The 27,841-nt window shown below is 63.2% G+C and overlaps 2 protein-coding genes across 12 annotated transcripts in view; both read left to right on the forward strand.

Annotated features, from left to right (window-relative positions):
- SEC16A (SEC16 homolog A, endoplasmic reticulum export factor) overlaps positions 1 to 17,255 on the forward strand; it is a 31,095-nt gene extending 13,840 nt beyond the window's left edge. For 3 of the 7 annotated variants that reach the window (XM_065928068.1, XM_065928067.1, XM_065928070.1), the window contains 26 exons: positions 72 to 270; positions 353 to 527; positions 1,413 to 1,555; positions 2,215 to 2,276; positions 2,382 to 2,520; positions 2,869 to 3,108; positions 4,008 to 4,105; positions 4,485 to 4,566; positions 4,725 to 4,842; positions 4,983 to 5,094; positions 5,246 to 5,351; positions 5,963 to 6,103; positions 7,057 to 7,170; positions 7,277 to 7,469; positions 7,839 to 8,069; positions 8,454 to 8,536; positions 9,383 to 9,514; positions 11,571 to 11,651; positions 11,832 to 11,888; positions 11,992 to 12,103; positions 12,496 to 12,633; positions 12,900 to 12,976; positions 13,602 to 13,679; positions 14,116 to 14,175; positions 14,961 to 15,038; positions 15,776 to 17,255. In XM_065928068.1, coding sequence (XP_065784140.1) covers positions 72 to 270; positions 353 to 527; positions 1,413 to 1,555; positions 2,215 to 2,276; positions 2,382 to 2,520; positions 2,869 to 3,108; positions 4,008 to 4,105; positions 4,485 to 4,566; positions 4,725 to 4,842; positions 4,983 to 5,094; positions 5,246 to 5,351; positions 5,963 to 6,103; positions 7,057 to 7,170; positions 7,277 to 7,469; positions 7,839 to 8,069; positions 8,454 to 8,536; positions 9,383 to 9,514; positions 11,571 to 11,651; positions 11,832 to 11,888; positions 11,992 to 12,103; positions 12,496 to 12,633; positions 12,900 to 12,976; positions 13,602 to 13,679; positions 14,116 to 14,175; positions 14,961 to 15,038; positions 15,776 to 15,844 — 3,118 coding nt within the window. In that variant the 3' untranslated portion in view covers positions 15,845 to 17,255. The remainder of the gene's footprint in view (positions 1 to 71; positions 271 to 352; positions 528 to 1,412; positions 1,556 to 2,214; positions 2,277 to 2,381; positions 2,521 to 2,868; positions 3,109 to 4,007; positions 4,106 to 4,484; positions 4,567 to 4,724; positions 4,843 to 4,982; positions 5,095 to 5,245; positions 5,352 to 5,962; positions 6,104 to 7,056; positions 7,171 to 7,276; positions 7,470 to 7,838; positions 8,070 to 8,453; positions 8,537 to 9,382; positions 9,515 to 11,570; positions 11,652 to 11,831; positions 11,889 to 11,991; positions 12,104 to 12,495; positions 12,634 to 12,899; positions 12,977 to 13,601; positions 13,680 to 14,115; positions 14,176 to 14,960; positions 15,039 to 15,775) is intronic. The other 4 variants (XM_065928071.1, XM_065928069.1, XM_065928072.1 and 1 more) reach the window with 4 other exon arrangements.
- Positions 17,256 to 17,637: 382 nt separating this feature from the next.
- INPP5E (inositol polyphosphate-5-phosphatase E) lies at positions 17,638 to 27,556 on the forward strand. 5 transcript variants are annotated; one of them, XM_065928090.1, is made up of 11 exons: positions 17,638 to 17,772; positions 18,608 to 19,689; positions 22,746 to 22,869; positions 24,056 to 24,153; positions 24,704 to 24,828; positions 24,920 to 25,039; positions 25,244 to 25,351; positions 25,694 to 25,855; positions 25,952 to 26,067; positions 26,196 to 26,332; positions 26,780 to 27,556. In XM_065928090.1, the coding sequence occupies exons 2-11, from the start codon at positions 18,842 to 18,844 to the stop codon at positions 26,910 to 26,912; spliced, it is 1,971 nt and encodes a 656-aa protein (XP_065784162.1). In that variant the 5' UTR covers positions 17,638 to 17,772; positions 18,608 to 18,841; the 3' UTR covers positions 26,913 to 27,556. The 5 variants fall into 5 exon arrangements, with proteins under 5 accessions (XP_065784162.1, XP_065784164.1, XP_065784166.1 ...); XM_065928092.1 differs by having other exon boundaries at positions 26,196 to 26,290; XM_065928094.1 differs by having other exon boundaries at positions 25,806 to 25,855; positions 26,196 to 26,290; positions 26,780 to 26,921.
- The last annotated feature ends 285 nt before the right edge of the window (positions 27,557 to 27,841 follow it).

Raw genomic sequence — 27,841 nt, forward strand, 5'->3', positions numbered from 1 at the left:
GGGGTCAGGACCCTGGGGGACTCAGCCCTGTGCAACATAGGAGCCTTGCCTCTGCCTGCCGCCTCCTCCAGGCCCGAGAAATACGACGACCGCTACAGGTACGACCCGCGCTTCACCGGGAGCTTTGACGACGAGCCCGAGCCGCCTCGGGACCCGTACGGGGAGGAGGTGGACCGGCGCAGTGAGCACAGCGAGCACTCGGCGCGTAGCCTGCGCAGCGCGCCCAGCCTGCAGAGCCGCCGCAGCAGCTTCAGCGCCCACTCCCACCAGGTAGGCGGGGGCGGGCTCCGGGGCCACCGGGCTCACGGGGGGCAGCCAAGGCGCGTCACCTTTTGGCTTTGTGCTCCTGAAGAGTCAGGTGTACCGGAGTCACAACACGCCCGCCGGGTCCTACGAGGTGCCCCCTGCGCCGGGCTCCTTCCACGGCGATTATGCCTACGGCCCCTACGGGAGCGACTTCCATGGCGCGCCAGGCTTCCCAGAGTACGGCTACCCCACAGAGGCCAGCTGGCCCTCCGTGGAGCAAGGTGTGTGCAGCAAGGCCCTGGGTGTGCATGGCGCAGAGGGGGGCCCAGGAGCTTCTGGGGTCGGCGTCTGCGTCTGCAGTGAGAAAGGGGCTGAGTTACGACCCGGGTGGGAACTGGTGATGGCCGGGCCTGGGCTTCCCTGCCATGCAAGGGCGCCGTGCCCAGCGCACCCGTCCTGAGGGGCAGCGCTTACCACGCTGTGCCGCTTGTGTCCTGGGGCTGCAGTTTGGTTCACCGGCCTGTCCATCATACCCACTTCAGCGCAGCGCTGCCTTCAGGCTTCCTGCCCAGTTCAGCCCCCCACGTGGAGGGACAGCCCCCCCCTCAACCAGGCTGACCACACGGGTGCGGGGCTCTTAGAGGAAGCCTGGTTCTCCTTGAGAAGCTCTGGTCATTTACTTATCGCACGTGCTGCATCTCAGCACACTTTGGAGATGCTTGATCACATGCTGTTTCTGGGAAGACTCTGCCAGTGTGTGAAGCTGGAGAACAGGCAGCTCTGGCGGGCTTCCCTGAGGCCTCCCGCCCTGCCTGCCTGCGCTGCCTCTCTCGGTCGCTGCCTCGCGTGCCGGTGCTAGCCTGCGGCCGCAGCCGTGAGGAGCGCGGGGCCACCTGAGCAGGTTTCTGTAGAAACAGTGCGTCCTGATGGTTTTTAAAGGAACCTTTCCATTTTAGAGGAGACTTTCCTCATTTTTAATGATTTGTCTGTGTGACACGTGTAAATTGTACTTTTCAATAGGATGTGTAATAGTTGAAACTCAGTTGATCGGGATAATCTGTGATTCCGGCTGTCTGAGTGTCTTGAAAATCTGAGGTATTGATCTAGTTCAGAAGCATTGAAAAGTGACAAGCTGGTGGTTTCTTTTTCACTTGCTTCACGTGTAGCTCCATCGAGACCCTCTTCTCCCGAGAAGTTCTCGGTGCCCCACGTCTGTGCCAGGTTTGGTCCTGGGGGCCAGCTCATCAAAGTGATTCCAAACCTGCCTTCAGAAGGACAGCCTGCACTGGTTGAAATTCACAGCATGGAGGTAATTCCGTGGGGAGCAGTTCTGTGTCATCATTCAGCCCCCCCCACCCCGAAAACGTGCTCTACAGCCTGTCATCTTCAACTTGCGTGTCCTTGCCTGAAAGAGCAACCTTAAGAAAAGTTAACTTCTGTGAGTCTTTGATTTGTAGGTTGTTTTGGTTCTGTTCTACCATCTGTTTTTCCTCCCAGAAGTCAGTATTTTGTTAGTAAGAATCTTTTCTGGATTTTGGTTTTATCCTGTGTTCATTTTTTCTTGTTTGATTTTCTGGCTTTGGAGGGAGGGCTCCATAGATGCTCATTTTACCGGTGATCTGGAGAATGGGCAGAGGTGCCTCATGACCACGGGGGGGCTGGTGTGGGGCGCCCCAGGCCTGTGCCTGGCAGGCCTCTGCCATCACGTATATCCAGGCCCTGTGTCAGTGTCTGGGCAGGAGGAAGGGGTTTCACTGCTTAAGTAAAGTTTGGAAGTCACTGTTGTAGAGCTGGCTTGCCCACGCTCCATGATGGAGGCTTCGCTGCCCCCTGCGGGGGGACAGGCTGTCCCCAGGACGCTGTCCACAGCTCGGTCTGCTAGTGTGGCCAGCAGACGTGGGCTGGGCTGGGCGGTACTGCACCATCCCCCTGAGCCGCTCTCCTTGTCCCTCTCCTGCCCCTGCCTAGACCTTGCTGCAGCACACGCCGGAGCAGGAGGAGATGCGGGCCTTCCCAGGACCTCTCGGCAAGTGCGTGCCCACAGAAGCATCCCCGGAGCCCGTCCCCTGGCCCTGCCGAGCGTGGCCTGGCAGGTGCAGTGGCCGCTGTTCACCGAGCGTGTGTTCTTTTTGCAGAGATGACACCCATAAAGTGGATGTTATTAATTTTGCACAGAACAAGGCTACAAAGTGTTTGCAGAATGAAAACTTAATAGACAAAGAGTCTGCGAGTCTCCTCTGGAGCTTTATTGTCCTGCTGTGCAGGCAGAATGGGGTACGTATCTCCCCTCCTAGAGCGTCCCTTCTCGTCGGCTCTAGTCCCAGGATCCTCGGCCCCCAGGAGGATCAGGCAGGATTTCTGGGCCAGGCATTCCCATCCCGGGGGCTCCCCAGGAAGCAGGAGCCCAGCAGGGTGCATGGTTTGGGGTGAAGGGAGGTTTGGCCTCCCCATCGTCGGCCTGCCGGGCATGTGCGGTTTCCCCGTGTCGCTCCCAGCAAGGGGGGAGCAGCCCTGCACCTGAGGGGGTCTGACGGGCCCTCCCCGACCAAGGCTAGGATGGTCTTGCCCCCTGCAGGGAGGTTTGTCTGTGGTTGAGCCTGCCTTCCCTCCTGGCCCTTGCAGACCGTGGTGGGCACAGACATTGCGGAGCTCTTGTTACGAGACCACCGAACCGTGTGGCTTCCTGGGAAGTCGCCAAACGAGGCCAACCTGATCGATTTCACCAATGAGGCCGTGGAGCAGGTGGAGGAGGAGGAGTCCGGCGAGGCCCAGCTCTCGTTCCTTACGGACAGTCAGGCTGCCAGCACCCTCGAGAGAGACACGGAGCGGTTCCGGGAGCTGCTGCTCTACGGCCGCAAGAAGGTGAGTGGCCCGCGCTGGCGGGACACGGGGGTGCGGGCCCTACGCTTGGGGCAGAGCGCCCTGCTGGGGGTTCCGTTCTGCCGAGACCGGCGTGCACGTGTCGGCTCTGAAGGCGCGATTGGTGGCTTGGCCTGAGCGTCGCTGGTGTCGGAGCTGCTGGCTCCGTGCTGCGTCACTCGGCAGGTCCGCGGGCTCAGGGCTGGGCCCTGCTGTGTGTGGTGTGTCTCGGGGTGAACACGTGCTCAGGACAGTGCCGTGTGTTCTCACGCAGCCGGGGGGAGCTCGCCGTTGCTGCCGTAAGCGGGCGGGGCCTGTGCTAGAGAGGACCGCCCTGCCCGGGCTCCGTGTGGGCACTGGCCATGCAGGACAGGGCCAGCCAAACTCAGTGTGATGAGTGGGTGGTCTTAACAAGGGCCTTTTACACCTGAGGGAAATCCCACAATCTCTTCAGTTTGATTAGCATTTGTCTCTATTACAACATTTTTGCCTTTTGGTCAGAAGTTTTCTGCATTGCGGCCCAGGTTATTTGGGTAAGAGGGGCTGCGGTGCCAAAGCCCCCGTTGGTGCCGAGCAGATGCCCAGGGGGCCCAGGGGCCGTTGCGGGCCCGGGGAGTCAGCGTCCTGGAGGCCGTGGTCGCCGTGGAGGGGATGGCGGTGCTGCTGCCCCGCTGGCCCTGGGCCGACGGTGCTGAAGGCAGGGCGCTTGCACAGCGTCCCGCAGGGGCCCGACCAGGGCAGGCTTGGAACCCAGCTTCCCTGCGCGTCTCGTGGGGCGCGCGCCTCGGCCTTCGGCCCGTTTGATTTTCACCTGCAGTTGCAGCCCCTGCTCCTCCCGGCAGCACACGCTCCAGGGCCCCGGCTGTCCTCAGGGCTCAGACACACTCTCGCTGCCTTTGCAGGACGCCCTAGAGTCTGCGATGAAGAACGGCTTGTGGGGTCACGCCCTGTTACTCGCCAGTAAGATGGACAGCCGGACGCACGCCAGAGTCATGACCAGGTGAGGAGTCCTGCCGTGGCGCGGGCTGTGGGTGTGCCTGCGGGCGGGGCCCAGCCTCCTGTGGAGTGGGGAGCCCGCGGGCCCCTGAGCCGTTGGCGGAGGAGGCTGGGGAGGCCCGTCTGCCACACCTGGCTGTGGGCTGGCTGGGCCCTCTGCCTCGGCTGGTGTGACCAAGGGATTTAACTCTTTGTCGACTGCAACATTTAATATTGTAAAATCTCAATGAATTCTGTACTCTCCCTCTACTCCAGCCTTATAAAAGCACTGGTGTGTACGTTTGGCCCAGGTTAAGCATCAGGCCAGTCACGAGCGGAGGTGAGGCCAGGCTTGTTTTGTGTCTCATTTTCTGGCTGAACTTCCTCTTTTTACGTTTGCTTAGGTTTGCCAACAGCCTTCCAATCAACGACCCCCTGCAGACCGTCTACCAACTGATGTCAGGGCGGATGCCGGCCGCGTCCACGGTCAGTGGGTCCTGACGTCGCCTCAGTTCAGCGTCTGCGTGGAGCCTGCTCCCATGTGGACGTCCCGCGCCTGCTTCCTCCCCACACCCGCGCACTGGGGCCCTGCGGAGCTGAGTGTGTTCTGAGGCTGAGTGCTTTGTGCTTGCTTCTGGTTTCAGTGCTGTGGGGATGAGAAGTGGGGAGACTGGCGGCCGCACTTGGCCATGATCTTGTCCAACCTGAGCAGCAACGTGGACGTGGAGTCTCGGGCCATGGCCACGATGGGCGACACTCTGGGTAGGTCAGGCTGGATGCGGAAGGGGGGCTGGGCCTCGGTGCTCCAGCCTGAGACTGTCCCTCCGTCCGGGGTGTCTGTATGTCCCTGGGGGTGCGGTGCCGTCTCGGAGCCCGAGCCCGCCTGCTTTCCATCCCCTCAGCCTCCAAAGGGCTCCTTGACGCCGCGCACTTCTGCTACCTCATGGCCCAGGTTGGATTTGGGGTGTACACCAAGAAGACCACAAAGCTTGTCTTAATCGGGTCAAACCACAGGTAAGGGACACGTCCGCATCGTGCCTCCCGCACCCCTTAGAAGGGACAGGGCCCCACATGACTGACCGGGGCCGCACGCGTGGGGCATGGTGTGCTGGCGCTTCTGCTTCCGGGGCCCGCTCCAGCGTGACACGACACCTGTCCTCCACAGTTTGCCGTTTTTGAAGTTCGCGACCAACGAAGCGATCCAGAGGACAGAAGCCTACGAGTTTGCACAGTCCTTGGGGGCACAGACCTGCTCCTTACCCAGCTTCCAGGTGAGCCCGGGTTCTGGCTCTGACCTGGCTTTGGGCATGGTCAGTGCTCAGAGGGCTGCAGCTCTTAGGGGTTCTATTCAAAGAAACAAAAGCAATGAAATCTGTTTGGAAATTTGAGGAGGTCTTAATCTGTAATGCTCGAGAACAAAAGCCCGTTGAATTGAGAGTTCTGGCTGTGGTTTGGTTCTCAGCACTCTAAGTACTAAGAACTTGCACTGTTTGGTGGCCAGTTTCTTTCCTGTCAGCTGTGGACAGTGTTTCGGGGAGGGTGGTGCCTGACGGGCCTGTGCGTGTGGCTGCCAGCTGAGCAGGGTGGGCGCACGGGTGGCTCCCGAGGGCCGCCGTCAGGCACACGTGCGGTGGTGCCTCGTGCTTGCCCCGTGGTTGAGAACGCTGACGGCTGTGTTCAGAGCGTGTGCGTTTCTCAGAAGCTTAGTTGTGTACTCTGATCTAAACTTGCTGAGGGAAGGAGACTGGCTCTGCTGTGGGCAGGCAGGGCAGGAGGCGTGGAGAACGCAGAGGAAGGACAGAAGGGCCAGGGCAGGGCCGGCCGGGTGCGGGGGGGTGGCCCCGGGCGGCTCAAGCCCACTGAGTTCGTCTGTCTGTCCCAGGTGTTCAAGTTCATCTACTGCTGCCGCCTGGCCGAGATGGGGCTGGCCACGCAGGCCTTCCACTACTGCGAGGCGATCGCCAAGAGCGTCTTGGCAGAGCCCCACAGACACTCGCCGGTGCTGCTCCGCCAGCTGGTGCAGGTGATGCCTCCTGCAGCCCAGGGGCACCAGGGCTGTGGCAACGCGGCGCTCAGACCTCCCGACTGGGGTGGGTCCTGCACGTTCCTGGGCGGGGGCAGGTGTTTGCACCGCAGCAGAGGGCCCTTGGGAGCTTTGGAGTGAGAAGGGCCTGCTTGCAGGAGGCCCACGTACCCGGGCACCCCAGCCTCGCTGGGCTGGGTCCTGGCTGTGGCCCCACACCCCCAACTTCTTGCTCCGTGAGACAAAGCACGTGACGACCTCCTGCCAGCGCCCAACATCCGTGTGTCCCTCTCCCTGGAGGTGGCAGTGACCCCGCACTCTCGTGACACTGAAGAGCTTTGCCATGGATGCTCTCAGAGTCACAGGAGCCGCACAGACGGGCTGCTGAGCCCACATTTCTGTGCCACAGCTCCAGCCGTTACCGTGAGGCCAGACTTGGTGTGTCTGTGCCCCTCACAGCCCCCAGAGCGTGAGCGCCTCTAGGTCGGGGGACACCTCGGCGAGTAGAGTCCAGTGGAGGCGGGCTCAGCGCCCCAGGGTCTGTCCAGTGCTGTGACCTCCGCGGACAGTGCAGGGGGTGCTGACGTCCCAGGCCCTCTGCTCACGCGTACACGGCCACGGATGTTCCCAGGCCCTCTGCTCACGCGTACACGGCCACGGATGTTCCCAGGCCCTCTGCTCACGCGTACACGGCCACGGATGTTCCCAGGCCCTCTGCTCACGCGTACACGGCCACGGATGTTCCCAGGCCCTCTCCTCACGCGTACACGGTCGTGGATGTTCCCAGACTCCTCTCTTCATGTGTACACAGTCATGGATGGTCCCGCGAGTACAACTCAGGGGCTCCCGTGGTGGAGGAAAACTGCGTGTCCGGTCTGGCTTGTCTCCAGGCCATAGCGGGTTTGGCGGGCATCTCTTGTGGGAACAGAGCCTGCATCTCCGTGTGTTTCCAGGTCGCCTCCCAGTTGCGCCTCTTTGACCCTCAGCTGAAGGAGAAGCCGGAGGAGGAGGCGTCTGCGGAGCCCGCCTGGCTGGTCCAGCTGCAGCTCGTGGAGAGACAGGTCGAGGTGCGCCGGGTGTGACGGGGCGTGCGCCGACGTCTGTGCTCTGGGCACGTCTGTCGGGTGGGGGGCGGCATCCGGCGGGGAGACACCTGAGGCCCTTTTCCCTCAGGAGGGCGCCGTGGCCTGGAGTCAGGATGGAGCCTGCCCCCCGCGCTGCTCCAGCTCGCCAAGCCCTGAGGTGGGGCCCCGTGACGGCCCGGGACCCACCCAGCTGTTGGGCCTGAGCGCTGACAACCCGCTGCTGGCCCCGCCGGCGCCCGGCGCCGAGCTCTTCAGCCAGGACGTGCGGCTGCTGCCCTCAGGTGAGCCCGTGCGTGCGGTCCCGCGGCTCCTCCGCCCGCGGCCGCCTCCCTCGACGAGCCTGCCGGGTCCCATGGCTCTGACGGTCTGGCGGAGTGAGCGAGCCGCCTGTGTGCCCAGAGGCAGCGGGGTGGGAGGGCCGTGAAGGCAGAGGGCCTGCGCTGGGCCAGACGGCCTGCCGGGCTGTCGGGGCGTCCCGCGGCCTCGAGCCCACGCCCTGCGCTGTGCGGAGTGAGGCCCCGTGACGCCCTGGCAGCCTCAGCCATTGTGCTCAGGCGGGGGGTTCCGTCTCCCAGTGAACGAGGTGTGTTTGCGGGGGCACTGGGGTGAGCACGTGGCCTCAGATGGTCCTCCTCCACCACCTCCCGCAGCTCCTCTGACGCTCCCCGACGGCCCACCAGCCATCCCCTCCCGGGTGCCCATGTTACCTGTGCCACTGCCGGGCCCTGTCGAGCTGGGGCCTGTAAATGGACCCCCGGGGGCTGTACCTGGCTTTGCAGAGCCCTCTGGGCCTGACCCTGTGGCCCTGTACCCCGGACCTGGGGTGCCAACCCTCCAGGACATGGACCGCCTGCTCCCGGAGGCCAGGAGCCAGGACGCAGGTGGGTCTGCCAAGGGTCGTCCTGAGGGCAGAGCAGAGTAGGTTTGCTCTTCACGGAGGTGCGTGTAGGAGGAACCTAAGTCATCCTGACCGGGAGGAGGTGGGAGTGGGTGTCCCGGGGCGGGGGGTGGGCAACCCTGTGACCCAGGGGACGCGCTGACCCTCCTACAGGGCTGTCCCTGGCCGTCTGTCCACCTGGACAACCTGGCTCTTAAACTGAAGCTTCATCTTTACACGTTTAGAACACTGCAGTCTGGGTCTCTGAAGGTTTCGGGAGGCCTGGCGGGTGGGGGAGCCGTGCATCCCCAGTGGCGGGCGTGGCCAAGGTGCTCCCCAGCCCCGGGCGCCGGTGCCGAGCTGATCGGAGCCGCGCTTCCCTTGGCAGGGGCGGTGCCGCAGGAGACGCCGGGCAGAAGCTCGCACTCGGAGCCGGGAGAGGAGGAGTTTGGTGGGAACTTTGCTAATATGGTACTTGCCCACTTCATTTTTGTTTTTAAGCTATTTGTTTTATGTAAACTCCACCGAATAAGTACTCCAGTTCTTCTTTCTTAAATTGTAAGTAGATCAATAGTACTTAAATTTATGAGGTGGTCTTTTGAATTACTTCATAAAGAGAAACCTTGAATCCTTAAAATATGAAGAACTAATGAAAACATTAATAGGGAGAATAGTAATAGTATAAAAGAAGGGTTTTAAGGAAGAGAAATATGTATCTGTAATGAAACTATCCTGTCAATTTTAAGCTTTCTAAGATGGAGAAATTCTCTGATTTCTGCATATCTTTCAGGATCCATGAAACTTTTAGTGCCTTCCTTGAAGTTAAGATTCATTGTATCAGACGTGTTTGACATAAACAAACACCCCTTCTGTGTGCTGTGATCCCACTGGCAGGGATGGGAGGGCAGGTGGATAAATGCTTTTATATACGTGGTCTGGAAGCTTCTTACAGATTGCCAGTTCTCTTTGGTGTCCTGGGACACTCTTCTTGTGTATTTTACCATTAAAATATTGTGTCCCTGAGAAAGTAAAAGTGACCGTTTAACTGTATTGAAAAAAATTGTCTCAGCTCAGGGATGAACGTCTTTCTAAACAATTCTGTCTCTTAAACCACCCCCGTCCTCCGTGCTCGTGTGTGTCCCACTTCCTCCTTTCCGCTGGCTCAGGGGATTCCAGGACCCGCACTGGGAGCACCTCCGGCCCCTGGAAGACCTTGTTCTCAAGGCCGGGGACCCTGGAAGCGGGGCCTCTCCAGCCCCTCGCGTGCGCCGTGCGGGCCGAGAGGCGCCCCCGCTGAGCTGCGCCCTGTCCCCCCAGGGCTCCTTCAGGACCTCACCGGGCTCCGAGGCGCCGCCGCAGGCCCTGCAGCCACCCGCGCCGCTGACGCCTGCACCCGAAGTGCAGAGACCTGTCCAGGCCGCCAAGAAGGAGAGCAAGGAGCCAAAGAAGGTGACTGTCAGCCCCAGCCGGGCAGGGGTGGGGTCGCGCAGACGCTCGTCGTGCCGAGGTGACGGCACAGCGTGTGTGACGATGGAGCCCAGCGCGTTTTGGAAGGGCAGCCTGTGTGCGGTGCGGTGTGTGTGTCTGTGTCCACGTGTGAACCACCAGCTCAGAGCAGGGGACGCTGCCCGCCCTGAGGCCCGCGGGTCCAGGGCCCGTCCACCCGCCCGGAGGGTGGTGTCCGCCCTGACCTGTCACCACTGGTCAGGTTGGGCCCTTGCTGAGCCTCCGGTCATCGTGGCGCGCACCACGCTTCTGTCATCTTGCTCCCAGTAACGGACGTTAATTGCTTCATTTTAGTTTGCGTTTATTAGGGATACAACCATGTGAGTTTTCTCGTCTGTGTCTTGTGGTGGTAAATGCACTTCTTTCCCAAGACTATATCCCAGCGTCACGGGACGGCCGCGTGTCCAGCTTTAGAATGTCCTCTGGACAGGCCTCCTCGCACATTCACCAGGTGGTCCTCCGGCACCCGCAGGCCAGACCCGGCCCCGTCGTCCGCGGGGCTGCGCTGTCCGCCCTCCTGACGGTGGCCGGCGAGCGGGGGTTGGTGCCTCTGCTGATGAGTCACGACACGGCGCCTTTCCGGGCGCTTGTCCCCACCCCGCCTTGTCTGCGGGGAGCCGCTCAGGTCTTCTCCCGTCCTTTCCGTGGTCAGCAGGCTGGCGGTGGTCCTTCTCACCTGGATGCAGGTTCTGTCAGATGTGTGTAGTGAACGTTTTCTCCAGCCTTGGGTGGCCTCTTGGCCTTTGATGGTGGCTTGGGAAGAACGGGGCCCTCAGTCTAGCGCTCAGCAGACTGCCGTTATCTGATTCTGGTCGCCGCGGGTCTGGGTTGCTGCACAGGCTTTGGTCGCAGCAGTGGGGGCTGCTTTGTTGCAGTGTGTAGGCTTCTCTGCGGCGGCGGCGGCTTCCCTTCTGGCGCACGGGCTCCGCACTCGGGGCTCCTGGGCTCCGGGAAGCAGGCTCCACAGTCGGGGCTCCGGGTTTAGTTGCTCCGCAGCACAGGGGATCTCCTTGGATGAGAGATGGCACACACGTCCCCCACGTTGGCAGGCAGATTCCTGTCCACTGCGCCACCAGGGAAGCCCATGGCTGGTGTCACAAGTAAAGACAAGTTTAATTCAGAACGTTCGTGAGTCGTGCAGGTGACTGCATTCCCACCCCTGCCCCCAGCGCGGAGTCGGCCACAGCTTCAGAGCGGGTTGGGGCTGTGGAGCTGCTGCGCTTTGCGGCAGACGTGACAGGCAGTGTGTGTGGGATGAGGCCAACCTCCCTGACACCTGCCGTGTCCCAGCCTAGGGGCGCAAGGGCCTGTTCTGAGGAGCCCGCATGACTTGCTGGCCGTCACTGCTGCTGGGGAGACAGTCTCAGGCCGCTCATCATTGGCATTTGGATGTGAGACGCTCCAGGAGGCAAAATACTGTTCCAATTTTTATAATTGTGGTAAAATACACATCACACTGGCCACTTCGCTGTTTTTAAGTGCGTGGTTCTGTCGTGCGGCCACCGCCACCGTCCCCAGGACTCTGTCGTCTTCCACACCGAAGCCCTGAGCCCTGGAGGCCGCTCCCGCCTCCACCCAGGCATCTGCCTCCCGTCTCTGTGGCCGTGGCGCCTGCAGGCCCCGACTCGGAGGCTCATGTGGGCCCTGACTCGGGGCTCACGCGGGCCCTGACTCGGGGTCTCACGCGGGCCCTGACTCGGGGCCCATGCCCTGACTCGGGGCTCACGCGGGCCCTGACTCGGGGCTCACACCCTGACTCGGGGCTCACGCGGGCCCTGACTTGGGGCTCACGCCCTGACTCGGGGCTCATGCGAGCCCTGACTCGGGGCTCACGCGGGCCCTGACTCGGGGCTCACGCCGGCCCTGACTCGGGGCTCACGCCCTGACTTGGGGCTCACGCGGGCCCTGACTCGGGGCTCATGCGGGCCGGCCCTGCTGTGCTGGGCTCGTTCTCTCAGCACCACGTCCTCAGGCTCGTTCTGGTGGTTTCTCTGTTCAGAGCAGCGAATCCTGGTTCTCCCGCTGGCTGCCTGTGAAGAAAAGGACAGAAGCCTATCTGCCAGACGACAAGAACAAATCGGTGAGTCCTGCCAGGTGGGCCTGAGGAGCCGGGGGGTCTGCAGCAGCAGGGCGTCCAGCTGTCTGCATGAAGCATCTCAGCCCTCGGCGAACCTGAGCCAGTGCCTCTTGCGTGCTCAGGGTCTGACTCTGCTCGCCTCGTGGTGCTGAGTTTTCTTTTTACTTTTCATAACCCCGACAGATTGTCTGGGATGAGAAGAAGAACCGATGGGTGGATGTCAACGAGCCGGAGGAGGAGGTGAGCTGAGACCCAGGCGTTCGCTGGGACCCCGGGCGGGGAGGTCCTCCCCAGGGCAGGAGCTGTGGGGCGGCGGATCTCCAAGTGGGCTTTCCTTCTGCAGAAGAAGGCTCCGCCCCCGCCTCCAGCTGCCCTTCCCAAGGCTCCACACGCTGCCCACCCTGGTCCCGGAGGGCCCCCCAGGCCCACTGTGAACATGTATTCTAGAAAAGCAGGTAACAAAGCCCAGCCAAAAGCTAGGTCGTCTGGGTCGTCTGTTTGTCCTCTAGGCACTCCAGAGCCCAGCAGGGACCACCTGTGTGTCAGGCATGGTTTGTCTCCCGCGAGAAGAGGGCTGGTTCTCTGAGGATGAGTCTGGGGTGGGGGTGCGCGTCTTCCTGAGCAGTGAATGGCCCTGGAAGGGTGGATCCGATCAATTGGAAAGGCATCCTGGCGGCATCGTGGCATGAAGTGAGACCCTCACCTCAGCAGTAGGCCCCGGGAGAGGCTCCCTGTCAGAGCCCGGCCTCCCTGGGGCTGGAAGTGGGGTCACCATGCTCCCTGGACACATGGAGGGTGGAGCGGGGACCACGGCATGGGGTGACCTTGCCCCCTCTCTGTGTCATAGCTGGGACCAGGGCACGTTACGTGGACATCTTGAACCCCGGGGGACCCCAGCGGAGCGAGTCAGCCCTGGCTCCCACTGACCTCTTTGCACCTCTGGCACCGCTTCCGATTCCAGCTCACCTGTTGGGCCCAAATGCAGGTACGCAGCCCACTCAGCAGGGGTGTTCACCCCCGGCCTGCTGACCTTGGGTCTCTTTCTGGGCCCCTGGCCTTGGCCCACTTTCAAGAAGAGTGCCGCGGACGCAGAGCACGAGGCCCAGCATGCTGTCTGCAGGCGTGTGTGTGCGCGGGGGGGTGGGGGGGGTGGGGGGGGCATGTGGAGCGCATCCCCCGGGGCTGAGTCCCCCAGGCCCCAGGGCCGTGTGGATGAGTGAGGGCCTCCCCCCATCCCCCGTCTCCCTGTAGATGCAGAGGAGGTGCCGTCCACCGAGGGGGCCGGCAGGGAGGGGCCAGCCAGGCCGGAGCCCACCTCAGATTCCAAGGTGAGCCGTGTGCAGGGCGGGGGCGTGGGGGGCAGTGGAAGTCAGCCTCCTGCTCCACCGAGAGGTGGCCACGCGTGTGTTCTCTGAGAACACTGTCCTACTGACGTTTTAAAGTGTAGAGGGTTTTTTCGTGTGTGTGAAATACAGTCATTTAGAGTTTGATATCTGAGGTTGGATGGAGCTTGATTTCAGCTCTGGTTCTCCATTACTTAGCTATTTAAAGTTTGGGGGTGGGGGGCTGGTGGTCCAGCGGTTAGGACCCTGTACGTCCCCTGCAGGGCAAGGGTTCAGTCCCTGGTTGGGGAGCTGAGATCCCACAAGCGGTGTGGCGAGGCTGAAAGGAAAAGGTGGGGGCAGGGGATGGGGCCATTCAGCTCCTGTGCGCCTCGGGGTGCCGCCCCGTGGACGGGGTCACAGCGCCTGTTGCAGGGCTACCATGGGACACACAGCAGGTGCCCGGTAAGTAAGGGTGCGATGCGGGTTGGAGGAGCAGGTCCGTGCAGAACCTGCAGGGCTTCTCAGAAGGCCCCCCGGGAGGTCGTGCGCTCATCGCGGGTGGTCCTGCCTCGCGTGGGAGCCCCGGCTCACCGGGCTTTGCTGGTAGCAGCCCCCCCTGTCCTGGCAGGTGTTCGGGCCTGCAGTGGTGTCGCTCCCTGGACCGGAACTCCCAGCGTCTGGGTTGGATGGCTCCCAGGGAGGAGAGGTAAACCGCACCGGGGGGCACATCTGCGGAGAATCTGGGCCCCGGGGCCACGTTGTCCGAATGGCGTCTCTGAGACGGTGTTAACGGGCAGCGACAGGGCAGTTTAGAAACTAAGGAACCGGAGTGTGTCCGCAGAGTCCTTTGGGCGCGTGGGCCAGAGGGAGGGCTGCGAGCGCCCATCTACGGGGCTCTCCTCTGTCCCTCGGGCAGCGTGAGCTCAGGCCGCCCGGGGCCCAGGGCCAGGCAAATCTCCGTCTCGCACGGGTCCTTTGCTGTAAAAGCTGCCAATGAGACAGGAGTTTCAGGCCTTCTCCCCACGGAGCTGTACTGACTCGGGCGGCAGCGCAGCTCCTCGGGATCGAGCGGCTGGCGCGGAGCAGCGGCGCGCACGCTGACGCCGCTGTCGGTCTGTGTCTGTGTTCTTGCTGTCTTGTAGCTTTCGCGCTGTAGCTCGCTGAGCTCGTTATCGCGGGAAGTGAGCCAGCATCTTGACCAGGTACCTGTGGCTGGCCGTGTGCGCGGGGCTCGTCTTTCCCCCGAGGTCGCTCTGCTGCTCACTGTGCCCCGGCTGCTGACGCCACCTGTCGCCACGCGGCCCTCACTCGCCTGAGCGTGCGGCGTCCCTTTCTGTCGAGGTTCTCAGAGGGTGGTGTCGGAATCCAGGCGCGTCCACGGTCAGGCTGGCTCCAGATGCCCACAGCGAAGGGACTAGTTCTGTGGTTGTGCTCTTTGTGAATTGAGTTTTTTAAAGGACTAGTCACAGGCGTAGCCTGCATCAGAAGCCAACTGGGATCAGGACACTCTTATTTCAAAAGCAGAGGTTCTGTTTTCTGATCAGCAGGGGAAAGTGTTTCAGGCCAGGCAGGGTGAGCTGGTGACTGCTGTCCTGTGGTCAGGCTGTATGGGAAATAAAGGAATACTTCAGCTTTTCCATGCGTTGTGGAACTAAGCTTTTCCCTTGGCTCAGCAGAAGGACTTCCTGGGACTGGTTCGTTTGTGAACTGGCACACTGGATTTTGTAGCTGGACGCCTGCGGTCTGGAGCGATCCCTAGTACCTGCTCCCCTCCCCCACTGCTGCGTGTGCATGCCCTGGTTTGACTGTTTTTCTGAGCCCCGTTAAATAATTAAATGTAGTTCTGCAATAAGCGCCTTTGACCTGCTTCTGTGGTGTCTTTGAAAGCGTGACAAACGCTTCCTCAGAAACCGTGTCTGTATTTGCAAGCACGCCTAGCGGCTGTGCTGGGTCTGGGGGTGAGACGCCCTCCCTCTGTGCTCCCCAGGCTCCCGGAGCTCCGGCGCCCGCGGGGGCCCCTCTTGGGGCCGCGGTGCCCTTCTACAACCCGGCTCAGTTTGCACAAGTAAGTGCCCTCGCTGTCTGCCCGGCTCGGCCGCTGCCCTGGGGTGGCGGTGCTGCCCCGGGGGAGGGGGCTGGGCGCCCCAGCAGTTTCCTGCTGCCGCCGCCCTGGGGTGGGGCTGACCCCTCCCGTGCTGACCTTGGCTCCTCTTCACCTGGTGGCTGGTAGCCTTCAGGCAGGAAATGCTTCCTTTCATTTGTCTCCCTCCCAGGCTCTGGCCTGGAGAGAGTGGACAGGAGGTGGGGGCAGTCTTGGGACGCAGTAGAGGAGGGGGTCTGCCGGGAGGTCTTGGCTTTACCTCCCCTGACCCAAGGCAGACCCTGCCCTCGCCACCTGGGGTTCCCAACCTCTGTCTCCCTCGGGGCGGGCCCCCATGACTGCGCCCTCCCTGCTCCCAGCCGCCATCTGCATCTCCAGTCCACAGCTGAGGGGGTCTTCTCTGCTGGATCTTCACCTTGCGGATGCCTTCACAAAACTTCCTTGACTTGCACTTGGGTTAGGGTTTTCCTGGGGCCCAGTGCCGCCTCCCCAGGCGCTCCCTGCCTCCCCCTTCACCGGTTGGGGCTCCTCAGACCCGGCTGTGGGCGCGGCCTCACCCCACCACCCTGCCTCAGTCAGGGACCTGGGCTGGCATGACACGGCAGCACACACCTGTTCGTTGAGACCAGCTGTCTGTTCTGCTTGTTCCGCGGCCCCCTGGGGCCAGCGTGCGGACCTCATTCCTGTCCCTGTTGTTTCAGGGCCCTGCCGCCTCAGGAAGCTCAAGGACGGGGAGGATTGGCCAGAGGAAGTACCCGGCGTTAAGCTAGAAAGGCCGTGTCCTGGAGCGGCACCAGGACGAGAGGTGGCTGTTCGCCAAGGGCTCAGGCCGATGGCCTGCGACTCCAGTCTGTCCCCAGATGGACGTGAACGCAGCGACTCAGAAGTGACTTACGGAGCGTTCCAACATTAATTCCACACCTTCAAGATGCTGGATGAAGAGTGACTCTTTGACCCAAAGGAACGATTTAAGGATCCACCGTTTGCAGTCACTTGAGGACATGACGCTTGGTGAAGCTGGAGCCATCTTGGCTGCAGGAGGATTTCGCTTCTCAGTAACTAAGGCACCTCTCAAAACCGTATGGTGAATCGTTGCCAAATAAAGCCCAGAGGTCCTTTCAGATGCCAGGAGGAGACCGTGCACCTTTGACTCAGAGAGGAGCTCGCCTGCCTGCCCTGTACCCAGAGGCGGTCAGGTCAGCCCCCCTCCATGTTGTTGAGCCTGGAAGGGTGCTTCGTCTCAGGAAACTGGGCTTCCTTTAGCAGCAGTTTCATTAGGTTTTGAGAGCAGCCCTCGCTCCTGACATGTGTTTTACCTCCTGGAGCCAAGACGTGCCCAGCTCTGCGTGGTGTCCTGTGGCCTCACCAGGATCAGGAGGCTTCCAGCAGTCAGAGGGACCGGCTGGGACGGAGCTGTTCTGAGTGACGGGTCCAGCGTCGCAGCTGGGACTCCAGGGTTGGTTTGGGTTTTTCTGTGGACCCTCCGGGCCCTGCTTCCCGCGGCTGGTCCCGGCAGTGTTGCCAGCTGACTGCTGCCTCTCATCGCTGCGTCGCTTAGGGAGCTGGTAACATCCTGAAGAAAGTGGCTTGCAGCTGTTTCTTGTCTGAAGCTCCAGAGTCCGACCTTTCTGACCCCGGACTTGTCAGCGGCTCAGCTGCTGACTCAGCCTGTGAACCCGCACAGGACGATGACCTCATGGCAGCCTCAGCTTTAAGGCTTCATCGACTGTTCTCAAAACTGTTCATTCTTCTTGTTCAGTCTAAAGGGACTAAAGAAAAGATTTAAATATTTATAAAAATCATTAGGAAATAATTTCTGTAGAACGCTGGGGGACGTGGTTTGTTGGGTTTTAATCCAAGTGTCCGGGCTCGGGTGGGGTGGGGTCAGCACAGGGCCCTCGGGTCCACTGGGTCGTCTCAGAGGGACCCGCAGAACAGTTTCCAGGCCGCGTCACAGTTGTGTCCCTTTGGGAGGGGCCGGCCTCACCGGCGGGCAGTCTCATGTCCAGGGGCAGCGCTAGTGCGACCCCCAGGCTGAGACCTGCCGGGCACCGCCCTGCCTGTTGTCTGTGTCCACCGCCAGCGAGTTTTGATTCAAGAAGCTTCCTCCGAGGTGGGAGCTGCTATTTTTCCTAAATGCAAATTGTTAAATAAAATATTTTGCGCTCTCAAGCCCTTTCACCCTGTCTCCTTTTGTTTATTGAAGCCTTTGGGGATCTGGGCCTCGTCTGCAACTGGATTGGCTGCTAGGGCTCCCTGGGCCACTACTTTCTGTCCCTCTGCCAGACCCGTCCGCTAGGGGCCCCCCGGAGAAAGGGGTTCCTCTCCGATGGGTGGTGGGCAGGCCTGATAGGAAAACCCATCCTGAGGGCAGTGAAGAGGGACCAGGGTAGCGCTTTGCTCTAGGCTCCAGTCCGCTCCAGGGTCCTCACCGGTCAAAAACGGAGAAAAGGGGCGGGTCCGGGGGGCGGGGTGGGGGCGGGGCGCGAGCTAGGCTAGTGGGGAGGAAGCGGCCGGCGCTCCCGGCGCCCACCCGAGGGCGCCCTCCGCCCTCGGCCTTCGGCCCTCGCTCCACGCGCCTAGGTCCTCCGGCCGCCAGTGGCCGCTGCGGGCACCGGGATCCAGGCCGCCCTGCCCGCCGGTTGCCGGGGAGCGGCCGCCGAAGCCCGCGGAGCTGGGGAGCTGGCGGCATCAAGAGGTGGGGGCACGGGGCGCGATGACCCCGGGCGGGGGCGGCAGTCCTGGAGAAAGTCCATGGCGGGGATACGGGGCCAGCAGACCTAGGCGCCGAGTGACCCCTGGGCGGGAGCGCGGAGGCCTTAGGCGGGGCGACCCCTAAGCTGGGCTCGAGGACGGGGCGGGGCGACCCCGGGGTTGGAGTCCGGGCGCACGGGTCCTTGGCGCGGGATCGGGTCGCCGGATTCCCCGGCGCGGAGCGGGGCGCGGGGGTCCGTGTCGCGCCAGGATCCCGGGCGCGGGTCTCGTCCCCCCCACCCCGTCTCCAGCCCCGCGGCTCCGGACGGTTGTTACCTTGGGGAGCGCGCAACCGGCCGGGCCAGACTCGCCAATCCTGAGTCAGGGGCCTCCGCGGCCGGGCCGCAGACCTGCTCGGGGTCGCCTGCTCTCGGGGCGGGATCTGCGGGCCGAGCGATGGTGGTGGGCGCGCAGGTGAGCGAGTTAGGGCCGTCTGACCCCGCGGGGTGGGGGTGGGGGGTGAGAAATGGGCTTGGTCCGGGTCCCCCTCCGAGGCTGCGCCAACTCCTTTGGGGCGGGAATTCTCGCTCCTTGGGCCCCTGGTCGTGCCCCCGCCCACCCCCCCACCGCCTGCAAGGGGGGCTTCCCTCCATCCTAAGATGCTGGACTTTTCACCTGTCTCCTGGGAGGAGCCAGCGGACCGGGATGCCTAAATGCTTGTTCTTGCTCGGCCGCTGATGACCTGTCCGCTCTGTCACGCTGACCCGTGCTTTCCTTCAGGATCATTAAATGGCATCACCACCCCGGTGATGAAGGCTAATTGCAGGGTGTTCCCTTAGGTACTTTCTTGGGACTCCGGACCTTTGGGGCTCCCAGCTATGCAGCAGCAGGTCCTGTGCGAGCCGGACCACCCCAGGCCTGAGGGGGAGCTGCTGCCATGCCTCTGCTCTGCGACCCCGCCAGCCACGGCTGAGCACGCGGCCCTGACCCTGGGCGTGGGCAGCAGCACCCAGAGGAGCCGTTTCCCGGGTCAGCCAGGCTGCCCCCAGCCCTGAGGGCTGGCCCCCCGGACTATGCCATCCAAGTTGGCGAGCTTGGGGCACTCAGAGGCCGCCTCCCAGCAGCCCACTCCCCAGAGGTGTCTGCATCCTGAAGGCAGCATGCTCAAGGGACTGCTTCCGAGCAGTGATGAAGAGCCTGTCCCCTGCCTGGGGTCCCCGGCTGCTGGCGACCGTCAGGGACCCGAGAGGAGCCCAGAGCTCCCCCTGGACACCCCAGAGCAAGTCAGCAACGAGGACCCACAGGCCCAAGCGAGACCATTCACCCCGAAGCCGCCACCCCCGAGGCCCAGGCTGGAGCGGGCGCTATCCCTGGATGAGAAGGGCTGGAGAAAGAGGCGTTTTCGAACCAGCCGTGAGGACCTGACTGTGCGGAACGGGGCCAGCCCCTCGGGGGGCTCCCTGCAGGACGAGACCCCCAGGACCCCCGCCCGCAGCGGCTCCCCGCCTTGCCTGAGCGCCTCCCTGCAGGAGATCCCCACGGCTCGCAGGGCCCCGGGCAGTGGGGGGCCCTCCTCATGGGGAAACTGTCTTTCCGGGATGATCAGCACGTCCCTGGACCTGCTGCACCGGGAAGGCGCCTCGGCCGGGAGTGCCCCTCGGCTGGCCAGTCTGCTTTCCCCGCGCCCGCTGCCCGCCATGGGCCGCAACGTGGCCTCCAAAGGCCTGCGGACAGCGAACAAGGTGGACCCGGATCACGCCGACTGCAAGCTCCGGCCGCAGGCTAGGCTGTTCCGGGTGCACAGCAGCCTGGGCCCCGGCCGGCCCCCGAGCCCCCTGGCCTGCGACGACTGCTCCCTTCACTCGTCCAGGTCCACCTTCAGCCTCCTGGCGCCCATCCGTGCCAAGGACGTCCGGAGCAGGTAGGGCCCCGGGGGAGGCGGCCTCGGGCCTCGGGGAACCCTCAGAGGCCCCGTGAGAGCCGTGGGCAGGTTCTCCTGAGAGCATGTGTGGGCTGTCTCCTTCCACCCCCCTCTCCCAGCCGCACCCCTCCCCAGCCTCTACTTCTGCGTCTCAGCCCCCCGGGCTCCTGTGAAACGTAGCCGGTCAGTGCGCAGACCCCTCTGCACGCGGGGCGGGCCTGTTTTCCTTCCTGTTTCTTGCTCTTGTCAGGAGCAGCCCTCGTGTGCGTGTGCAGGCGGGCCCACGACTCAGGTGTGTCCCGGGACCTGTGTCCACACAGTCCTTTTGCTGAGGACCAGTGGGAGGCAGCCGTGCCGCTAGCACCTGCTGGCACTCTTCCAGAATGGAGAGCTGGATGGGGCTGGGGGGCCCCAGGGGCGTGGCCAGGCTGCCCCCAGGGGAGGGTCCCTGTGGCCCACCTCCAGCAGGGAGGGGCGCAGGCAGAAGCCCGACCTCTGTCCTTGATGCTCAGGAGCGCCCCAGCGTTTCCTAACGTGCAGGGCTCGGCCCCCGACCCTGTGGGCAAGGAGGATGCTGGCTGTCCAGCTTCACAGGGCTTGAGTGGTTAGTCCTAATTATCGCCTAATTTATATCTTGAAGGGGAGGCAGGTGCTGCCCCATCTCCACCTCTGAACCCCCGGCCCTGACCCAGAGCCTCGGGGCACACCAGACCCGGTCCCCAGGGGCTTCTAGCCCAATCCGCCCACAGCCGCCGGCTGTCTGCTGGCCTGTTTTTTCCAGGAGCTTGGGCTCAGGGCCATGCTGTGCTGCCCAGGCTGTGACTCAGAAGTCATGCTGTGCCCTCCCTGCCTGCCCCCACTGCCCCGTCCACGCTGGGCCCGGCCGCTGGACCTGCCTCTCATGCCTCCTGACTTGTCGGCCAGGGCTGGGCGGGTGGTTTGAGGCGCGCTTCTGGCCACTGCCCTGACTTGGGGGCCCCACGCCGCCCACCCCCGATGTGATGCCAAGGCCCCCCGGGGGGCGGGGGGAGCTCTGCCATGGCTGCCCCCCCCCGCCGGTGCACCCCTCGAATCCAGCCCAGTGACTGTTTCGAGTCTGAGCTACGCGGTCTCTGGCAAGTGTTAACCTCTGCTGTGGGGATGAAAAAGCAGCCCCAGGCCACACACACCAATAGCGTAGTGTTGTGGACAAAGGAACACTTTGTTCAAGGAGGCCGAAATGTGAGTTTCAGGTCATTTTCCCTTGGCACAAAAATACTTGTTTTCCCCAGCCACTGAAAAATGTAGGTGATTTCCCTGGTGGTCCAGTGGCTAAGACTGCACTCCGAGTCCCGGGGGACTGGGTTCAATCCCCGGTCAGGGAACCAAATCCCACGTGCCACAGTGAAGAATTGGTGTGCCGCAACTAAAGATCCCGCATAGCGAAGATGGAAGCGCCTACGTGCCGCAACTAAGACCCAGTTCAGTTCACTCTCTCAGTCGTGTCCGACTCTTTGCGACCCCATGGACTGCAGCACACCAGGCCTCCCTGTCCATCACCAACTCCCGGAGTTTACCCAGACTCATGTCCACTGAGTCAGTGATGCCATCCAACCATCTCATCCTCTGTTGTCCCCTTCTCCTCCTGCCCTCAATCCCTCCCAGATTCAGGGTCTTTTCCAATGAGTCAGCTCTTCGCATCAGGTGACCAAAATACTGGAGTTTCAGCTTCAGCATCAGTCCTTCCGATGAACACCCAGGACTGATCTCCTTTGGGATGGACGGGTTGGATCTCCTTGTTTCACCAGAGCCATGACAGCCAAATAAGCAAACCATGTCGTTGATTAAAAAGGAGTGATAGTAACACTGAAAATGCAGGCTCGAGTCTCAGCCTGTGGGCGGCACACAGCCCGGGCCTATGAACTGTGCCCTTGCGGGGCTGCCTTCTGCTCACACTGTGGACGGGGCTGGTTTGGAGAAGGCAGCCCCCGCAGGCAGCCCGACGGGGTCCTCAATATGGGGTGGCCTCAGGGAGGCGCCTGCCTCCTGACATCCACGAGCTCTTGTCCTGCAGAGCTTGTAAGGACTGGACTCACTTCATCTCCTTCCAAGGGATTGGTGCCTATCTCTGCAAGCCAGGGTCTATGGTCTTCTAAGCAAGAGGGAATGACAAGAACAAGTGAGATGTTTGAACTGGTCAGCTCTTCACATCAGGTGGCCAAAGTATTGGAGTTTCAGCTTCAGCATCAGTCCTTCCAATGAATATTCAGGACTGATCTCCTTTAGGATGCACTGGTTGAGCCTGGACGTTTGAGCCTGTGCGTTCCCCTCCGTCTTTGGGAACCTGATCAGTCAGGCACAGTCCTTGTCACGGGTCCAAGGGAAACGGTTTTCACACAGTTGGGAAGGAAAAAAAAAAACCAAGGCAGTACTAACAGTCTTTCGTGGACGTGTGGAAATTACACGAATCTCAGGTTTGTCCCTGAATGAAGTCTCCCTGGCACCTGGGCCCGTGTGAGGCTGCTCTCGGGCTAAGTGGAGACAGGCAGACAGCCCTGTGAGGGCAGAGGCCCTGCAAGGACTCTGCGGCGGTGTTTGACTCTTTGCACCGTTTGCATGGGTTATTCTGTGAGAGCCTACAGTGGATTGAACCTGCGAAGACTGAGGCATCCTGGGCAGCCTCTACAAGCTCCCAGGGCCGGATGGCGAGGCGGAGGCCGGAGCCCTGGAGAAGGGCGTGCCCCCCACGTCTGCTTACAGTCCAGGAGCCCACCTCAACCTCTGCAGCCCTTCCAGGGCCTTGCCCTTAGAGGGTCCCCCGACAAGCCCCAAACGTCCCCTGCCTGTCCCTTCCTCTCTGGAGGCCAGGAGCCTGCGGGTGTCTGTAGAGCCATGGACATGGCAGGTTTCCCGAGACTGCAGGGGCTCTCCGCACTGTGCTCCCCCCGTCCCCCGCCAGGGTCCTGAGGCCACTCCAGCTCTGGGAGGGGCTCCCGCCCCAGAGATGTGTCCTGCTCCCAGCCCCTCTCTGGGTCCATCTGCTGCGACCCCCAGCTCAATCTGGCCCATCTCTGCAGGAGCTACCTGGAGGGGAGCCTCCTGGCGAGCGGGGCCCTGATGGGGGCGGATGAGCTGGCCCGTTACTTCCCGGACCGGACCGTGGCCCTGTTCGTGGCCACATGGAACATGCAGGGCCAGAAGGTGAGCAGGCGCCGGCCCCACGTGGGACGGGGCGGGGCTCCTTCTGGAGTCTTCCCCGGGGTGCGCAGAGGAGCCTCCCGGCCGTCACAGCGTCTCTCGCCCACCTCTCCACTGCTTCAGACGGCACGAATGCTTCGGTTTGCAGGGACGCTGTACGTTCTAGAGCTGTTGTAGGCTAACAGCAGGTTTGGAAGGAAGGAGCAGAGATTTCCTGACAGCCACCTGGCCTCCAGGTGGCCATACCCTTCCCCTACCACGCGGCCCTGCTGTTCTAGTTGCCCCGGGCCACTCGTGCGAGTGCCAACAAGCGTGTGGGGACACGGTGCCCCGATGCGCACCGCGGGCGGGCGTCCACGCCGTGGTCTGGGTCTGTCTCCCGCCGTGTGTTGCCGTGGTCGGGGCTCATGTCCTCCATCCCGCCTGTGAGCTGGCGGCCCGGAGCGATGCAGCCAGGGGGCGTGCGGTTCACACGCTGATTTCTGGGGGAGCCCAGCGGGGGCTTTCTCTCCAGCCACCCCGTGTCTCCTGGGGGGTCCCTTCCTACAGCTGGGGTGTCCGCCCCGACGTGCGGGAGGCTCCGACTCTGGGGCTGGCCGGCTTCCTCTAGACGGCGGGCGACCTAATGCCCAGCGGGGCCCCCGGCCCCGTCTGGAGTGCCTCCTGTCGCCCGTGCGCGCTGAAGCGCGTCTTAGCGCGTCTCATCCGAAGAACGGACGTGGCCGCGTCCCGGGCTGCCGTTGTTCATGGTGGCGGGTGGGGCTGCTTCAGGCCAGAACCCCCACAAAGCCACCCCCTGAACAGAAGTGCAGGCAGGTGCCCGGGCTTCTGGCTCTGCTGTCCACGGGGAGCCCTGGGCCGTCCATGGCCTGGCCTGCACCTGGGGCCCGGGGCGCCTGGGCCGCCGCAGGTGGGGGCGTGGAGACTGCCGGCCAGGTGCCCACTTCCCTCCCCGGGGCTGCTGTGAGGGCAGAGGTGTGTGGGGGTCCCCTTGTGGGCAGCCAGGCCCGGGGGCCGGAGGCAGCACAGTTGCTGTGTGTGGGCCCCAGCAAGGGATGGAGGACAGGCTGAGGGAGGGGTGGGCCACCTGCCCGGGCCAGCGGCTCACCGTGGGTGGGCAAGGATGCCCGGGAGTGGAGCCCCCGCTGTGGGGCCCCTGCAGCCCCTGCCAGCAGCTGCCTTTCCACAGGAGCTGCCCCCGAACCTGGACGAGCTCCTGCTGCCGGCCGAGGCTGACCTGGCCCAGGACCTGTATGTCGTGGGCGTCCAGGAGGGCTGCTCCGACAGGTAGGGCCAGGGCCTCCCCTGCTGCTTCCCACCGGCTCCGCATCCCCGACCGGCCACTCCCGCGCGGTCCTGTGAAGCGGTCTCGGTCCTTTGGCCGAGACCCCCATGTGAGGGGTGACATGGGCTGTGGTCAAGCCCGGGCTCAACCGGGATCGCTTTCTTCTTGAGTGGGGATGCACAGAGTTTAAAAGAAACGTGACTCTCAGAGCGTCTTGTAAATAGACAGCTGCTCCGGGCCCCGCGCGGCGCGGCCCCCGAGCATCAGCGCTCACCCATCCCGGCTGTGTGCTCAGCTCACCTGGTGATGGGCAGGGTCGCGGCAGAGACCAGCGGCAGCACCAGTCTGGCCGGAGTGGAGGTGCCCGGTCTGCTCCGGACCCTGGGGGGCGGAGTCTGGGCTCCAGGGAGGGTGGCCCCCCTCCCACCTCCCGGGGCTCCTGCTCTTGGCCTCTGGGAGGCAGCGGAGGACCCGTGGCGTGACGGAGACGCAGGAGGCGGCGCAGGCTTGCCCTCGAGCTGTGCAGCTCTGACTGCCCCTGCTGCCCCACAGGCGGGAGTGGGAGACGCGGCTGCAGGAGACGCTGGGCCCGCACTACGTCATGCTGTACTCGGCAGCCCACGGCGCGCTCTATATGTCCGTGCTCATCCGCAGGGACCTCATCTGGTTCTGCTCAGGTGGGCGCCCCAGGCGGATGTGCAGGCTGGGGGCGGGCAGCCTGGCCGACCCCCGGGGACAGCCTGGGTCAGCCCTGCTCCTCCCGCGCAGAGGTGGAGAGCTCCACGGTGACCACCCGCATCGTGTCCCAGATCAAGACCAAGGGGGCCCTGGGCGTCAGCTTCACCTTCTTCGGCACCTCCCTGCTCTTCATCACGTCCCACTTCACCTGTAAGTGCTTCACCTGTAGGCCCCCTTCACCTGTAGGCCCCCCTTCACCTGTAGGCCCCAGACCTCTCGAGGGGAGGGTCACGGTGCAGATGCTGGGTGATTAGACCTTGCTGGGTGGGGGGTCTGTCTCGGACCGACCCCCAGGCACCAACCTTGGGCTCAGAAATCTGCCTGTGGAGAGGCCCCACCCTGCTGTCCTTGCAGCTGGAGACGGGAAGGTGGGTGAGCGGCTGGTGGACTACAGCAAGACCGTCCAGGGCCTGGCCCTGCCCAAGAACGTGCCGGACACCAGCCCCTACCGCTCTGACGCTGGTGAGCAGCTGTACCCTCCCCCAGACACGGCGACTTCCCTCATTCTCTGGATGGTTTAATGGAGAGGAATGGTTAGAGCTTTGAGAACCAAGGCCAGGAAAGTGCAGTCGCTCACCAACCTGAAGCAAGGTCTGGCGCCAGGCTCCCCGAGCTGTGACCCCATGAACAGAAAGCTATGGGCACCCCCCCCGCCCCTGCGCCTCCCTGACCCTGAGCCCCAAGGGGGTCCTGGGCACCACCCGCTTCCGCGAGGTGTGCGGGAGTGTCCTGGCCTGGAGTTGGGGTGCAGACACGGGGAGAGGGGGGCGGGTCTCACACACTTGCCTGCCTCTAACGCCCCAGCGGATGTCACCACCCGCTTCGACGAGGTCTTCTGGTTCGGAGACTTCAACTTCCGCCTGAGCGGGGGGCGGGCGGCCGTGGAGGCCATCCTGAAGCAGGACCTTGGCTCCAGCGTGCAGGCCCTGCTGGAGCGTGACCAGCTCACCCGCGAGATGCAGAGAGGTGAGCGGGCCGGGCGCCGCGGCGGCTGGGGGGCTCAAGGGGCGCGGTGGCGCTGGCCCTGAGCCGCCACCGAGTCGGGGCCACGCCCCTTCTCAGGGTCCATCTTCAAGGGCTTCCAGGAGCCGGACATCCACTTCCTGCCGTCGTACAAGTTCGACGTGGGGAAGGACTCGTATGACACCACCTCCAAGCAGAGGACCCCGTCCTACACGGTGAGCCGGCTGGGGAGCGGGGGCCGGGCCCCCGGGGGCTTCCGTGCAAGGGGACTCTGCTGGAGGGCAGCCGAGGGAAGAGCAGGCCGGCCCCGCCCGCCGCCAACTGTCCCGGGGCCCGCCTGCAGGACCGCGTCCTGTTCAGGAGCCGCCACAAGGACGACATCTGCCCCGTCAAGTACTCCTCCTGCCCCGGCATCAGGACATCCGACCACCGCCCCGTGTACGGCCTGTTCCGGGTCAAAGTGAGGCCGGGGAGAGACAAGTCAGTACCCCCCGGATGCCCCCGCTCCCGGGCCCCGGGCGGGGGGCAGCCTGAGCGCACAGCCTGGCCTCGGCATGTCCCGATGCCCTGAGGGGAGTGGGGTTCTGGGCGCACTGAGGGGACATGGCTGCCTAGGGGGTCAGAAGCCAGCGTCAGGCGAGCGATGCACCGGAGGGTGGGGACCTCGCCCACACCCTGAGCCAGCCAGGCCTCCCAGACACACAGCCCCCAAAACAGCTGGTGGGCGGCGGGGGCTACCTACCATGGGGCCAGCCTGGCACAGGCGGGAGGCAGCGTCCCCCGGCTCGCGGCTGGTAGGGCCGGGCGCAGCCCCGGGGACCCAGGCCTCAGCTGTGCCCAGCCCCTCCACGTGCCGCCCGCCTGTGGCCGACACCCAGGGGTCGGGGCCGGGAGGACACTGCCCTCCTGATGGCCCTTCCTCCCCAGTATCCCGCTAGCTGCTGGGAAGTTCGACCGGGAGCTGTACCTGCTGGGAATCAAGAGACGCATCTCCAGAGAGATCCAGAGGCAGCAGGCACTCAAGAGCCAGCACGCCAGCGCCATCTGCACCGTCTCCTGAGGGTGTCTGAGGAAGGCCCAGGTAGAGGCGGTGCCCGGGACGGAACCAGCACGCCCCGCAGAGCCCCAGGCTGGGCTGTGCGGGGCCAACGCTGACCTCCCCGCGCCGTGGGGGTCGTCAGCGCAGGACCGCGTCGGGCTAGCCAAGCGCAGGTCACGCGCCCTGCGGGCAGGCGCCCTGACCTCCCGTTACGTCATCACGTGTGCACGCCCAGCTTCACCACTGGCAGCAGCCTCCCCGCCCGCCGACCCAGACCCAGAGCTGCCCTTCTGACGCCCAGTGGCGGGCAGGGGGCGCTGCTCAGGCCCATGAATTGCCTCGCTTTACCCCCTAGCTGTTGGGTCCATCTGCCGAGGTCACGGCAGCCCAGAGCAGCAGGAGCGTGAGGGACCACTTCCGGCCCGGAGCAGCCGCTGGAAGTGCGGGGTGTTGCCACTTTGCTGGCCGAGGCCGCCCTGTCTTTTTTTCTTAAAAGATTTAGAGCCCGTTACTGCCTTGTGGCTTACACCCCATCTCATAAAAACAAACAAAAAAAAAGCATAGGCTTTGAATGTGGGAAAATCTAGGGGCATTCAATCTAGTCTTTTAAATTATTTATTTTTCCATATTTATATTTTTAAATAAATGCATATATTGAATCTTAAGCTCTTTCTGGCCAAAGATTGGGTCCTAGAAAGACCAGTCTTGCACACCTGTTCTTGCAAGGCTCTTGCGAGCACAGGCTGTCGCTGTGAGGGGCAGCTCAGCCTCACCCGGCCCCGTCCCATGTTTGCGTCTGTACCCACGCTCGGCCCCAGCTAAGTGTTCTCCACAGATCCTGCTGAGTGACGTTAAGTCAGTTCCAACCAATACTGTATCCAACTTTCATTAGCTTCAGCTTCCAAGATGTGTCTCCATTTTAAAGCGACACACACCCAGTCTTTTGATAC

Source organism: Muntiacus reevesi, chromosome 3, assembly GCF_963930625.1.
Source record: "Muntiacus reevesi chromosome 3, mMunRee1.1, whole genome shotgun sequence".
Lineage (NCBI taxonomy): Eukaryota > Metazoa > Chordata > Mammalia > Artiodactyla > Cervidae > Muntiacus > Muntiacus reevesi.